At 36.6% G+C, this 15,236-nt stretch overlaps 1 protein-coding gene across 7 annotated transcripts in view; it reads left to right on the plus strand.

Moving 5' to 3' along the window:
- Window positions 1–15,236, plus strand: part of SLC10A7 (solute carrier family 10 member 7) — a 278,259-nt gene that overhangs the window by 219,707 nt on the left and 43,316 nt on the right. For 4 of the 7 annotated variants that reach the window (XM_004456494.4, XM_023588241.2, XM_004456496.5 and 1 more), the window contains 3 exons: window positions 1,737–1,820; window positions 11,450–11,615; window positions 12,578–12,629. In XM_004456494.4, the coding sequence (XP_004456551.1) occupies window positions 1,737–1,820; window positions 11,450–11,615; window positions 12,578–12,629 (302 nt within the window). The remainder of the gene's footprint in view (window positions 1–1,736; window positions 1,821–11,449; window positions 11,616–12,577; window positions 12,630–15,236) is intronic. The other 3 variants (XM_004456498.5, XM_023588245.3, XM_023588246.3) reach the window with 1 other exon arrangement.

Genomic DNA, 15,236 nt, shown 5'->3' on the forward strand with positions numbered 1-15,236 from the left:
TTGGTGCAGGCTTCTTTAGGTAGAGAGAGTGAGATTTGGCTTGTGTGGTGACCTTTTAAGCTATTAATTATTCTTCCCCTTGCTAATAGTATGGGGAGGGACCCCAACTGTTAATGGTTACCCCACCAATGGTGGGGGCCAATGGTGAAGCCTGTTTGGAATATCCGGAGATTTGGCTTGTGTGGTGACCTTTTAAGCTATTAATTATTCTTCCCCTTGCTAATGGTATGGGGAGGGACCCCAACTGTTAATGGTTACCCCACCAATGGTGGGGGCCAATGGTGAAGCCTGTTTGGAATATCCGGAGCCTACCCTTGGCCCCAGGAAGATTCCCAACTGAGACCTCAAGGTCAAGGTCAAGGTCTCAGCAGGGTCTCACAGCCATGTTGTCTGTCAGCCATGTTACAGCTTGTCTTCTTGTTTCCCTGAACTAACCTGTCTCAGCTCCCCACTCAGAGAGTTCACACCCTTATTCTTAAGGGGGTGCTGAGGGGCAATGGTCATTCTTCTGTAGTTACTACCTTCTGGTTAGGGCAATAGTCCCTGCCAGACAGGGCATAAACCTCTCTAGCTATTCTACTGTGGTTGAGGGAAGATGGGTCTGGCACCCTGATTGGAACTGGATGAAATACCCACATCACTAATAAGGTGTTGATTTTGTAAGAAATAAACTTAATTAGAATTTTGAAGATTAAAAGGATGAAGAAGATGGTGGTAGGTGGGTCCAAAAAGGGGGCCAGCGATTGACATATTGGACCACAAGAGTGAAAGACCAGGTGCCTTCAGATGCTGCATCTTCCCAAAGCTGATGGGAAACAGCATTCTTCCATGAGTTCTTTTATGCTGTTGATTAATTCTAGGGAGAGATTGTGGTAGACCTACAGGGTTTGGGTATAAACTGCCAACCCCAGTTCCAACAGCCGTGGTTATTCTTAGAACAGCTAGGAGAGTTGTGGAGAGACATTGCCCTAGACATAAACTCACAAAGACAGGATAGGCAACAACAAGATGAGCATATGGCAAACAAAATACAGACAGTACTTGTGAGAGCCAGGGAATACATTCTTTTTGAAGCTGAGGTTGCACTAACTAGTGAAGAAAGAATCAAAAACTGAGGAAAGAGAGAAAATAGGAAATATGAACACCATTAAGGCATGAATTTAGAAGAGGTATATTGAAATTTTAAGTTAAAAAATAAGTTATGTTTCAGGATTTCACGTTTGCTACACCTTGTATAAAAATAAATTTTAAAGGATAGAAGATTTGTTGCTTTTGTTTGAAGGAATAAGAAATTTGGAAACTATTTGTTTGCATTAATAAATATTATCTTGATAAAGGAGTAGTGAAGCATTATTGTTTGTTTTAGGTACCTACAGACAAATGAAGTAAAATCACGTAAACTATGATCATAGGTGAAATCTCTTACCCTATAATTATAGATAGTATGAACATAGAATGACTTTACAATTGAAATATATTATTTTAATTAATTGCAAAAATAGTTATCATTTTAACCCTATCTTACTTTCCTAATCAAAATTATATATTAAAATCCTTAACAGTCTATTTTGTGTTCAATTTAGAAATTTGAAAGTAACTTCACTTGTTTTTTATCTGTATGTAGTTACTATATTCTTGTGCATGTGAGAAATTAATTTATTGCATTATTTAATTGACAGCAAGTTTAATAACTAACTCAAAATAATTCTAATGCCTTTTATTTGCTTGTTTTACAGCTTGGGTCATCCTCTTCTGTGCCTTTTTCATCTATTTTTTCTCAGCTCTTTATGACTGTTGTTGTTCCTCTAATTATTGGGCAGGTAAGATCTCTAGTTCAGCAATTTTTAAAATTTTTTTAATATTAAAAGTTACTTTTAAAATACTTTAAAAATTAATATCATATTCTTTGCAGATAATTATATAGAAAGACCAGCGATACCTTTGAACACCAACTGCAATAAAATTCTGACTCTAACTACCTGGAGTTAAGTCGGATTTTATAAGTAAAGAGTACCATCCTCACAAGATTGTCCTCGGTACATACCCCAATACCAGAATCGGGGGTTCTCAGTCCACCCTCACTTCTGGCCAACTAGCTACATATTCAAGGGCCCCCACTACCCCCACCGTAGGTTTGATAATTCACTAGAACAACTCAACAGAACTCAGGAAAGCATTATACTTATAATTTCAGCTTTATGATAGCAAAAAAAGATACATATAATGTATGCATAGGGTCTTTCCTCTTTCTTTATAGTCAGGATGTGTCACATGATTGTGTATTACCAATCAGGGAAGCTCTCCCAAGCTTTGGGTGTCCAGAGTTCTTACAGAGGTTTCATTACATAGGCAAGATTGATTGAATCAATAACCTCATGGTTGAGTTCAGTCTCCAGCTGCCCCCTCTTCCTTCCCAAGACTTTCTGGTGTGGCTGGCTCCCATCCTAAGACTACTGGTGTAACTGGCCTCCCCCTGAGTCATCTCATATCAGGTGTCTCAGAAGAGCCCACCTTGAGTAAGACTCCTATCGAGGGAAATTCCAAAGATTTGGAGCTTATCCCCAAGGTGAAAGGACAAAGGGAAGATCTCTTTTTTAGAGACCAAATTCCTTAGTATATAGGACTCCAGGGAAGAATGTTTATTTTGTATTTATTATCCCTTCTTTGTAGCTACGTAACTAGCTTGAAAACATGTAGCATATCATTATCTTACTCTCTGACTTCTGAAAATAGTCTATTAATAGCCATTGTTGGGAATGAGTGTCTGCGTTTGGCTGCCTTCTTCATAAATGCCCCCAACAGTAGTAATCACATTTGTGATCATGTAAACGATAAAATAATTTAATCCTATTCTCTCCTAAAATTAGATCTTGGGAAGTTTAGCTTTTCTTTCCCAATTCTTAATTACACTAATAGAAGAAATTCTTCTATTTAAAATCTTTAAGAAGTTAATAATAAACTATAATTTAATTACAAATATATAAACTAAAAAACAAGGTTACAAAGCATTGTTATATCATAGTTCTGTACTGTACACTAACAGGACAAAACTTAATATACTACTAAAATGAGTGAGTCTTAGGGAAATGGTATATTAAAATGGTTAAGAGTGCAGACTTTGGTTTAAGAGTAACTGGGTTCTAGATTCAACTCTACCTCTATTTACTTGGGCAAGTTGTTTAGGCTCCCTAGCTCCAGTTTCCTAACTTGTTAAATAATATAGTAGTATTACATATCTGTTTAGTTTTCTTGGCTGCCAAAGCAAATAGCATGCAATGGGTCAGCTTAAACAATGGAAATTTATTAGCTCATGGTTTTGAGACTAAAAGAAAGTCCAAATCAAGGAATCATCAAGGCGAAGCTTTCTATCTGAAGACTGGCATTCTGGGACTGGCTGCCAGTGAGGCTTGGTGCTTGGCTCCTCTGACACATGGAAATGATCCTGGCGGGCTCTCCTGGCTCTCCTTCTCTGATAGGTCCTGTTGATATTCAGCTTCTGGCTGCTCCTGGACGTTCCTTGCTGTGAATCTCATTCTCATCTAGTCTTTACTGCCTCTAAGGAAGTCCTTAAAAGCAAATAAGATCATGTTTTTGAGTTTCTTGAAAACATCCCTCACAGCTCCACATTGCCAAGCCCTTCACGTTTGACTACAACCTGCTTCTCCAGTGTCTGTTCTCTGTGTCTATTTGCTGCGTCTTCTTTGTCCACTTCTGTTGTTGTCAGCGGCACGGGGATCTTTCTTTTTGCTGCGTCATCTTGTTGGGTCAGCTTTCCGCGTGTGTGGTGCCATTCCTGGGCAGGCTGCACTTTCTTACACGCTGGGTGGCTCTCCTTACAGTGCGCACTCCTTGTGCGTGGGGCTCCCCTACGTGGGGGACACCGCTGCATGGCACAGCACTCCTTGCGTGCATCAGCACTTTGCATGGGCCAGCTCCACACGGGTCAAGGAAACCCGGGGTTTGAACCGCGAACCTCCCATGTGGTAGACGGACGCCCTAACCACTGGGCCAAGTCTACTTCCCTGGTTCATGCCTTTGAACCTACTGCTTCCATCTTTTCTGCCAGCAAACTCCTACTCATTCCTTAAGACTCAGTGCAGAGCTCCTGTCAGATGTGAAGCCAACCTGCTCTGCTCCTCTCTCCTAGACTTAATTCCAGTTACCTCAAGATATGTGATTCATAATATTTATCAGAAGAGATTATACTTTATCATGAGTGTTCCAGAAACAGAGATTATATTTTCTTAATTTATCTCTCTCCTTATATGTACTGAATCTGTTATTTTTCCACCCTAAATGGTGATATCTCCTAGGATTACTATTTATAAGCGTATTTAGTAGTATACTCTATACTAGGGCATATAAAAAGAGTGATCACTTTGAATTCACTCTGGGATCCCCCAGCAGCCATTTTCCTTAATCTCAATTTGTTCAGGGCAATATTTTCAGGTTTGTAGATAGTAGATACTCAATAACTCATTAACAATGACCTTTCGTTCCTAGCAATTTTCTGAGGGGGAAAAAAAAAATCTAAAGAAAAGCACATATATGTTTAGGATACTAGTGTCCTGAAAATGAAATGGAAAAAGATATTATTCAGAATTTTGTGTAAGTGGAAATGCCACATTGGATGAACTGTACCATACCCTCAGGTATATTAGCATAAGAGATATAGCTGCATAAGAGTAGGTTCCATTTATGTGAAAACTGCTCCACAGAGAATGAATCTCAACTGGGCCATGGGAGGCATGAGCATCTCCACATGTTGGGATTTCCAGAACTGGCAGCTCTACCTTAGCCACTTCTATTAGCATAACCTTGCCTACAGTTGTGCAGTACACAAAAGGGCTGCATTTCAAGAAATGTAACTCACCTTGTAGGTGTTAGAGACTTGTATATTTATATATACAGTTTTCGCTAGGAGGAAATAAAGTATGTGAAGAAAGGGGTGACTTTTTCTAATGTGCATAAAAGTGCTATTGAGCTATTATAGCAGCAGGCCTGTTTGACTTTGATAGTCAACTTCAAGCATCCCACTTCTTAGCTACTATCCAAGCTGACAACTCTATTCAGTAGTCCCTCAACCTCATCAAGAAACCTCCCCTAATCAATTGACTCTACTAATTTCTATTAGTCACCATCTTCATGACTTTACTTCCTTCCTTACTCAGTTTAGATTCCTTAGTCTATCACTAATCAGTCCTTTGCAAATAGGTTCAACTCCTTCACCCTTTTTTTCCTTTATTGTATTTGCTTATTAAGGCACAGCCCTGTTGAGCATCTCATACTTTGAGTCCATAATTATCTTCACACCCTAGCAAAACTCTTTAACTTTTCCACCTCACTCACTCTCCAGTTTACTTAACTTCACGAAGGCCCAGTCACACTTCTAACTGAGCAGTGAGCTTTGCTAGAGAGAAACACATAATATTCTCATCTCATTTTAAATTCATGACCCCAAAGTTAAGATCTCATTTAACATCTCCCAGAAATCCTACTCTACTTCTCTATAGTGTTTCTTTTTCTATTCTCCCAAAGTGTCCTCTATTTTCAAATCCTTTTCACCTGCCCCAACCTTCTCCTTCTTTTGCCTTGCGCTGGGATCTCAGCGTCTCATAGACTTTACTTCTGCTTCTCAAACTTGTCAGCATGTTGCCTTAGAACCTTTACAGTGGCCATTCCTTGTGCCTTGAACACCCTCCCTCCAGATCTTCACATGCCTAGCTTCCTCTCGTCATTCAGTTCAAATGTCACCTCCCCAAAAAGACCTTTTTTTCACCCCTGTGCCCAGTGGTCACCCAGGAACTACTCAGCCATTGTCATATCATCCAGTTCAAACTCTGCCTAGTATGTATCATTATCCAGTTATTTATTTATTTGTTGTTTTGCTTTTTATCTCCCCAAATTAGAATGTAAATTCAAGTACAGTTGTTATGTGTTTAGTCCATCCTTTTAGTGTATTTTTTTAAGTTTTTTTTTTTTATTTCTCTCCCCCCACCCCTGTTGTCTGCTCTCTGTGTCCATTTGCTGTTTGTTCTTCTGTGTCCACTTACATTCTTGTCAGTGGCACCTAGAATCTGTGTCTCTTTTTGTTACGTCATCTTCAGCTCTCCGTGTGTGCAGCACCACTCCTAGGCAGGCTGCTCTTTTTTTTTTCACACAGGGCGGCTCACCTTGCAGGGCACACTCCTTGTGCGTGGGGCTCCCCTCTGCAGGGGACACCCCTGTGTGACAGGGCACTCCTTGTGTGCATCAGCACTGCACATGGGCCAGCTCCACACGGGTCAAGGAGGCCCTGGGTTTGAACCCTGGACGTCCCATATGGTAGGTAGACACTCTGTCAGTTGAGCCAAATCCTCTTCCCTATTGTATTTTTTTAAATCTATTAGACTTACCTAAATTGTATGACATGACCTTTGAGGATCTACTTCAGAGAAAATATATACCAGGCAAGGAAGTCCAGTTTCTCATTTATAACTAGAGGAGCCAAATTAGGAAGGTAAAGATTTCCATAGATTTTTGTATGAATCCTTTAAGATGATATCTTATCATAATCTGTTAAGTAAACAGTGGGAATAGGAAAAGACCAGTAAGTATGAGCTGAATATATTTCCTTAATTTCTTAGTGACGATAAAACATAATCATCCCATTTTTGGTTTATATTTCTGAGAGTGAATTTTAGTTTTCTGTGCTTTCCCAAACAATACTTCTTTTTGGTTGAAATCATTATTGCCTGACCAATGTGAGATGAGGTCTAGTTTGGTCTTTGCCATTGTCTGGCTATGTACACAGCTTCTAGGCATCACTTTTCTCATTTGTAGAATGAGAGGTTTTATATCTTCCAGCTCTAATGCGCTGCGACTCCGTGAGATAAGAGTAACCTTTCCAAAGATATTTGGGAGACTGTTTCTTCTGTCAGTTCTGGAAAGCAATAAAATGTGTGCCACTGAAGTATTTCCTCTCCTTTTCTGATAGCCCTTCCTATCAGTACATCTAAGTGCTTATGACGAATTTTATTTTATACATTATCTTTGAGTGATTTATGAATAAGTGTTAATGAAATAGAATTTCTACCACCTCTCATTATTTTCTATCACCTTGAATGTTTTTCAGAGCATCACACTAAAAACCCACTTTTTTTGATAAATTAATAATAAAAAAGCATCTCTGTATATTAGCATTCATGTATTCTGTAGTCTTTCCATTAGTAATTTGTTTCACAGTTTAAGATTGGCCTATCATATTAAAATAGTCTTCAACTAAAGTTGAAGTTAATGTTATTAATGCTAGTGTACTTTTGCAACGTATAAAATTATATTAGATATGAATTATTATCATTGCTTTATCTAAATTGCTTCTAGAGAAAAGTAGTTATTACATTATGCATTGGGATATACTGACAGTGTCATGATAGAAATATCACCAACTTGGGACTCAGAGCTAAGAGTTTACTATATACAGGCACTGATTTCAAAGCATTTTGTTTTTAGTTACTTAATCCTCATTATAACTACTATTATGTCCATTTTACAGGTGAGGAAACTTTACACAGGAAAGTTAAGGAAATTGCCTAAGATTATACAATAAGCATTGAAGCCAGGATTCAAGCACAGACGGTCTAGCTCCTGAGGCTGTACACTTAACCCCTATGTCATGGTCCTCTCTAGAGACAGTCGTCATATTCCTGATCATCCACTGATTAGCTTCTTGACTTTTTGTGCAAATTGTTTGGGCTTTCTGTGTCCGCATTTTGAACTGTAAAGTGAGCAGGATCATAGCTGTACAACTTTAAGCACGAGGATAAAATGAAGAAATAGTGAGAAAGAAGTTTTGAAAAGTTTAGATAATGGGTGTTCATTGTACCCATGTACTATTATTGTTCTTTATACTTTTTACAAAATGTATTAATATCATTTCGAATCTACTCAATAGTTAGTAAAAATACTTTTAAATTACTATACCAATTGGATTTGATATCATATCCCTCATATATATTTCAGCAGGATATTAATGAAAAAACAAACTTTAGGAAAATATATGGATTCAGTGGAGCAGAGAAAAAAATTGAATTCTTAGCCACATTAAAGAAAAAAATAAATTTTAAAGTTCAGACTTAACGTGAAAATTATCCATCATATAGCCCTATTTAAAAATCAATTATAAACGTGAAGACAGAGTAGAAAGAAAAAAAATCAAGAAAATGCCCTAACCAAAAAAGAAAAAAAATATCAAGTAAACTAAAATGATTTATATTGTACTTCAGTTATCTCAGTGTATCAGCATTCTTCACTCAAGATGTATCATTTTTCCAGGTTTCCAATCTGGAGACCATGTAGTAACAGGTTTGTGACCCAGCTCATTCAAAGTATGGGGAGTCAATATAAATTTCTCTTTAACCTTTCCTCATACTTAATTTGAAATAAAGAAAATAAAAACGTTAAAGGTGAGACAGTAAGGTAAAAGCTTTCTGTGGGTTTCCCCCTCTCCCATCCCTTCTTTCCATGGGGAAAAGCAAATGAGTTCATAAGGATTTGTCACTAAATCTAGAATGCCAAAGTTTCTCTGAGCTATGGGGACAAATAAATTAGTATAGATTCTGGAGACTAGCCAGCTCCCCAGAATGCCTTTTCCCATCTTCATCTAGATTTCTGTTTCATTTTCCCAAGAGAGTTCTGAGGCATCTATATCAGGTTGCTATCTCTAGCAAAGTCTTATTTTCTATGAGATTATTAAACATTTCTATAAGGCATAGAAGTTTGGAGAATTTAAAAATGATGACATGGGTTCTTGACAAATAGAGAATGATAGTGTCAATATTGTAAGTTGCTAAATTAAGGGAAGAAATGTTTCCTGGAGTATATATCTAAAGCACATCTTTGAGGCCTAGTACTACTTCCAGTTTTGTTTATGAAACATTTGAACACTTCTCTAGCTGCACAGTGTAAAAGTAGCTGCTTTATTAATTTCATTTTAGAAGAATATAGAGAAACCCAGTGGAGACTGACAAGATATAAAATGTTTTATTTAGAAAATACAGACAAATATAGCACTCTAAGACTTAGAAGGATAAAGGACATTTGTTTCCCCTCGAGTTATTGTTTCACTTTTGGGTCTTTGTCAAATCCCAACTTTCTGATTTTTTCTGTTTGGCGTTTAAGTCTCCAACATTAACCATTGATATATTTAGAAGAAAGGCACTTTAAAAAAAAAAATTTTATTAGAAGAAAGGCATTTGGCCTTTCAGGACTTTCAGAACTCAGGAGCCCCTGTTTTCTTGCCATATTGAAAGCGTTCAATTATATTATGAGACTGTGTTTACTTTGTAATAAAGAAGAGATTTTTAGGTTACATAAGGCAAGTTACTACTTATAATGTTGATTTATGATTAGAGATTTGTCTAGTTATTTTTTTTAATGGCTTTGACTTTCAAATTACTGCTCATTCATATATTTTTATATTGTTTATTTTTGGGGGGGTTGTTGGGGAGGAAAACACTTTTCCTTTTGGAATTGGGACCGTGCATTTTCTTGCAAAGAGAGGACTTTTCTGCTTTAACTATTATATATTAAAACAAATTGGCAACAGTATCAATTTTAATAACTCCTGTGTAGTTTCCATTTTCTTTCCTAAAGAGTTGAGTTGTACTATATTGGGCATCTATCAGTTTTATACTACCAAACACCTAGATTATGAAATGACCTTTTAAATGAAGTCACTTAGCAGCCTGCTGATAAGCCACTCTTGTCATATGGCATATCTGAACATTGGGTCCTCTGGGCTGTACTCTAGCTCTACTATCCAAAACAAGTGTTCTGATACAATGATCAGTAATACTGTGTGGCAATGCTACCCATTTCTATCTTTCTTTCTTATTTATTTATTTGTTTGTTTGTTTGTTTTTGAGGTACCAGGGCCAGGGATTGAACCTGGGACCTCGTATGTGGGAAGCCAGCACTCAACCACTGAGCCACATGAGCTCCCGGAGTACGGCTCTTATTTCCCTATACTTTGTTACATTTTAAGTTTAAAGAAAGAAATGAATACTAGATGAATTCCTATGGTTTGGGATCACTTCTACTATAAACAAACAAACAGTTTTTTCTTTTATAAATCCAGCTATAACTTTAATCATAAGACCTACCTTTAAAAAGAAATTTAACCACTCTTTATCTAGTTAATGTGCTATCCACTCAGCTTATAACTCACTTTCCCTTCATTCCTACCTAAGCCAACCTTCCAGGTTTTGCCCCGTACTTTGTACAAGCTAGCCAACTTTCTGCTGAGACTCCATTTCTTAATACTATAATTTCACTTAGCGAGTCTCAAGAATAGTGGAGGTTGATCCAACAGCTATTTGTTCAGGGGTTCTATTGAGAGTAGTTTATTTCGTTCCTGGTTATCTGTAAAGGTATGATGCATCATGAATTAAGCCTTTTTAATGACAGAGTATTTAGAAGATAACAAAACCCCATCAGCCTTGTCAGAAGTTCCCTGACCTCATTACTGCTAATGGATCATGGTAATTCAGCCTGTTGTGAAATCTCATGTTCAATTATGCAAGATAATGAGTGACTCAAAAATTAATATGTCTCAACTATAATCCTTATGAAAGAGCTTGTTCAGCTTTTTTCAAGAGCAAAATGTTTTAAAAAGAGTGGTTCACTTTGTTTCCAAACCAAAGTTATCACCAGTACTGTCCTGATTTTAAATATTTGATTTGATCTTAAAATGAAAGAGGATTGCAATATAACTTTGGATTTCATTGGTCCATTTCTAGGAAAGTTAGGAAAGGTTTATTCATTTTTATATTTTAGTTCTGGAATTCTACAGCCATGCAAATAGCATTTATCTTTGGATTCACAAAAAACTCTATATATTCAGAGTTTGAATTATTTAAACTCCCACAACACATGCGCTTTTGCTTTTCAAGCATGAGTTATAATTTAATTAAAAACTTCTGGTGCATTGCTAGCATTTTAAATATTAATATGTTCCATGGATCACTTTCGATTATCTACTGTCTTGAAATTCTTGAAGATGTCGGATTTTTAAGATTCCCAAAGTTGCACTTGAAATTGTCTATTGAGGCAAAGGGGACTGTGATAATTACATACATCCATTAGGATCAGCAGAGGAGATAAACTTTGGGGAGGCTTAATGGGCATGTCTCAGTGACAGCTAGCAAAGAGCATTTGGCATGATTAAGGATGGATTTGAATGCAGTTGAAAATATACTCTCATTATGGACACCCTGTGGAAGTTGCACTAAAAATGTTACATTCCTCAAGAGAAGAGTGGTGTGGCAGGGAAGCTTTGAAATCCACTGTGGCCATCATCCAACTTATTCTCTTTCCTTTATGTCTTTCTGCTGTCAGACTCACTTTGTAAAGCCCTATTCAGCTCCCTACATTCCTGAAAAGAGGCAACCTGTTGATCTCTGTATTTCAGATTGTCCGAAGATACATCAAGGATTGGCTTGAAAGAAAGAAACCTCCCTTTGGTGCTGTCAGCAGTAGCGTGCTCCTTATGATCATCTACACAACTTTCTGTGACACATTCTCTAATCCAAATATTGACCTGGATAAATTCAGCCTTATTGTCATTGTGTTCATAAGTAAGTTGGAAGATAGGATAGCCTTTCTGTCCCTTAGTCTCGTCAATAGCAATGTGTAACAATTTGTGTACTCTTAATTCCTTTTGAACATTAACTTGATTTCTTAGTTTCATATTATAGTAACTCAGTGACTTTAGCATGTGTGCCTGTTATTTAAAAAGATGTCACTTATACACTCATGATCTTAATCTCCTTTGGACTTTATGTCTGATGCACTATTGTCTGATTTACAATAGTCAATGCCAGATGAGAGCTGCCTTAATATCTGTCAAATTTAAATGTTAGATCGGGTACTTTGTCACCAACTTATTTTATTATAACCTCAAATTGACCTTAATCCTTTTCATGAATTAGAAACAGAATTTACAATATATGATCCTATTATTGTATAAGAATTGGTTGCATTGGTTAAAATGTGAATATTTGTATCATCATATTCTCTATTAAAATATATCCAAACTAATATTTCATTTTAAGAAGTAGCAGACTCTAAAATGCAGGTAAGTGCTAAGTCTCAAAAATGAAACTTTTCTATTTATACTGTACCATCAAAGACAACTTTTGTTAATATTGTAATACCAAAGAATATTTTGTTATTAAACTTGAGTAATTCCAAAATATATATTATATGCTACAGCATTTATGCTATTCGCTATAAATGCTCGTAAAATAAACCAGCTCTTTTTAAATTGACCACTTTACATAACCAAGTCTTAAAGAGGGCTATAGATTTTCCCAGAGTAGAAGGTATCAGAGATTATGTCTAGGGATATTTTCAATAAGAACCAGTTGAGTACCACTAACTGTAAATGATTCTATCAATTTAGCCTGTATGTTTGTTTAGTTTCATTTTTCTATTTGAGTTTCCATAACTTTCAGCTGAAAGTAATCATAGCAGTAAACATATGCCACAGCTTCTGCTTTTATCATGTTAATTTAGATTCAATCTTTCTCTCCCCCAGTATTTTCTATTCAGCTGAGTTTCATGATTTTAACCTTCATCTTTTCAACAAGGTAAGTGATTTGGTGTCTCTTGCTGTTGTTAGCTTCCCAAAAGATTCGGGAATGAGGAATCATGCTGTTTACTTGGCTTTCCATGCCACTATACTGTTCCAGGATTTTGCTGGTCTCCCTCACCATTCTCTCTTCCTTCTTTTGAATTGTAGATGTTTCTAAAGGATCTTTCCTTGGCCCTTGTCTCATCTGTTTGCATCATGTGCTTAGTCTCCTCCATTCTCCTGGCTCAGGTTGTCCTTTTCATGCTGATGTTTTTTAAAAACAAATCAATTTTATTGATACATATCAGTAAAGCATATAATTCTTCCAAAGTGTGCTATCAATGGTATTTGGTATAATCATATAGGGTTTTGTTTTTGGTTTTTTTGTTTTTGTTTTGTTTTTTTAAAGATTTATTTCTCCCCACCCCCTTATTGTTTGTATTTGCTGTGTATGTTCATTGTGTGCTCGTTTCCTTTTAGGAGGCATCAGGAACCAAACCCAGGACCTCCTATCTGGGAGGGAGGTGCCCAATCACTTGAGCCACCTCAAATTCCTGCTTTGTTGTGCCTCTCATTATGTTTTCCTCCTTGTGTCTCTTGTTGCGTCATCTTGTTGCATTACCTTGCCACACCAGCCCATCGCATCAGCTCATTGTCCTGCTCACCTTCTTTAGGAGGCATCGGGGACTGAACCCAGAACCTCCTATGTAGTAGGAGGGAACTCAACTGCTTGAGTCACATCCATTTCCCATAATCATATAGTTTTGCATTCATCACGTCAATCATTATTAGAGCATTTTCATTTTTTCAATAATAAAATAAATAAAAAACAGACCAAAAAAATAAGAAAATTCTTCACCTCCCCATCTTTCTGTTTCTCCTGCTGTACATAGCTGCTATTCTTGCACAATTATTTATTTATTAAGCTGTTTTACTGAGATATATTCGCATACCATACAATCTATCCAAAGTGTATAATCAGTGGCTTTTAGTACAGTCATAATGTTGTGCATTCATTACCACAAAAAATTTGGGGGCCATTTCATTACTCCAGAAAGCAAAACTTCACACCCCTTAGATGCCTTCCCAGCCCTACATAACCACTAATCTAATTCCATCTTTATAAATTGAATTATATTTACATTTTCTAAAATGGAATAATACAATGTGTAACAGTATATTTCATTCATAGTGCAGTCATACAGTATTTGTCTTTTTGTGTCTGGCTTGCTTCACTCAACATAATGTCCTCCAGGTTTATCCATGTTGTCATATATTTTACAACTTCATTTCTTCTTATAGCTGCATAATATTCTATCATGTGAATACACCACACTTTGTTTATCCATTCATCAGTTGATGGACACCTGGGTTGTTTCCAACTTTTGGCAATTGTGAAAAATGCTGCTATGAACATTGGTGTGCAAATGTCTGTTCATGTCACTACTCTCAGTATATATACCTGGTAGTGGTATTGTTAACTATATGAACTGTATAGTGGAAAATCTATATTCAATTTCATTAAGAACTGCCAAACGGTCCACCACAGAGGCTGTACCATTCTGCATTCCCACCAAAAGTGAATACGTGTTCCTATATGTCCACAGCCTTGCCAACATTTAGTTTTCTGACTTTTTAATAGTGACCAGTCTAATAGGTATGAAATGATATCTCATTGTAGTTTTGATTTGCACTTCTCTAATCATTAGTGATGTTGAACATTTTTCCATGTGTTTTTTTTGCCATTTATATTCCAATACTTGAATAGACAAGTTTTGCCAATTTTCTAAAGTGGGTTGTTTGTCTTTTTATTGTTGAGTTGTAACATCTCTTTATATATTGTGGATATTAAGCCCTTAATGCTGATGATTTTCAAGTGTAGACTTTCCATTTCAATGTTTTTCCTGAGTCCCAGCACTACTTTTCACTTACACTTTATATATCTTCATCTGAATGTCTTTACAAGACCTCAGACTCAAGATATTCAAAATGGAGTTAATCTTATTCCACAGCCACTTCCTTGTCTCATATTTCTTATTTTTAATGTAATCAACATTCTCAGTGTTACCCAGACTAGAATCTTTTTCATCATTTTTTTTCAGTCTCTTAATCTTGACTCTGTAATATTTTTCTGTTTGTCCCCAAAACCAGGTCTCTTTTCTCCTTAAACTGTTGGAATGACTATCTTGGTGTTTCCATTTCTAGGCCTGGGTTTTCTTATGCATTTCATACTGCTTCCAATAATCCAAAGTTCTGCTATTAGCTCTCTTGTTCAGAGATCATCAATAGTTATTCAGTGTCTGCAAAATAAAGTTCATTTTTCAGGGCTAACTGCAAGCCCCTTCAACCTGTTTTCCAGTGATGTGAACTACTACTAGCATCATGCTGTCTAAGCTTTAGTGAGGTGAACTCCTGGTTTTTCTTAGAGAAGCCCTGTGCTTTCTCATTTCTGTTGGTTGCTTAGGCTCTTTACCATGTCCAATTTATTTTCCATGTCCAGATTCATTTTTCCTTTTCTTAAAGAATCACCTCAAATATACTTTTTCCACCAATATTACACATTCAACAGATAAGGATTTAAGCATTTAGTATAAGAAAGTTACCATGGTGAATGCCACAACAT

Source organism: Dasypus novemcinctus, chromosome 1, assembly GCF_030445035.2.
Source record: "Dasypus novemcinctus isolate mDasNov1 chromosome 1, mDasNov1.1.hap2, whole genome shotgun sequence".
Lineage (NCBI taxonomy): Eukaryota > Metazoa > Chordata > Mammalia > Cingulata > Dasypodidae > Dasypus > Dasypus novemcinctus.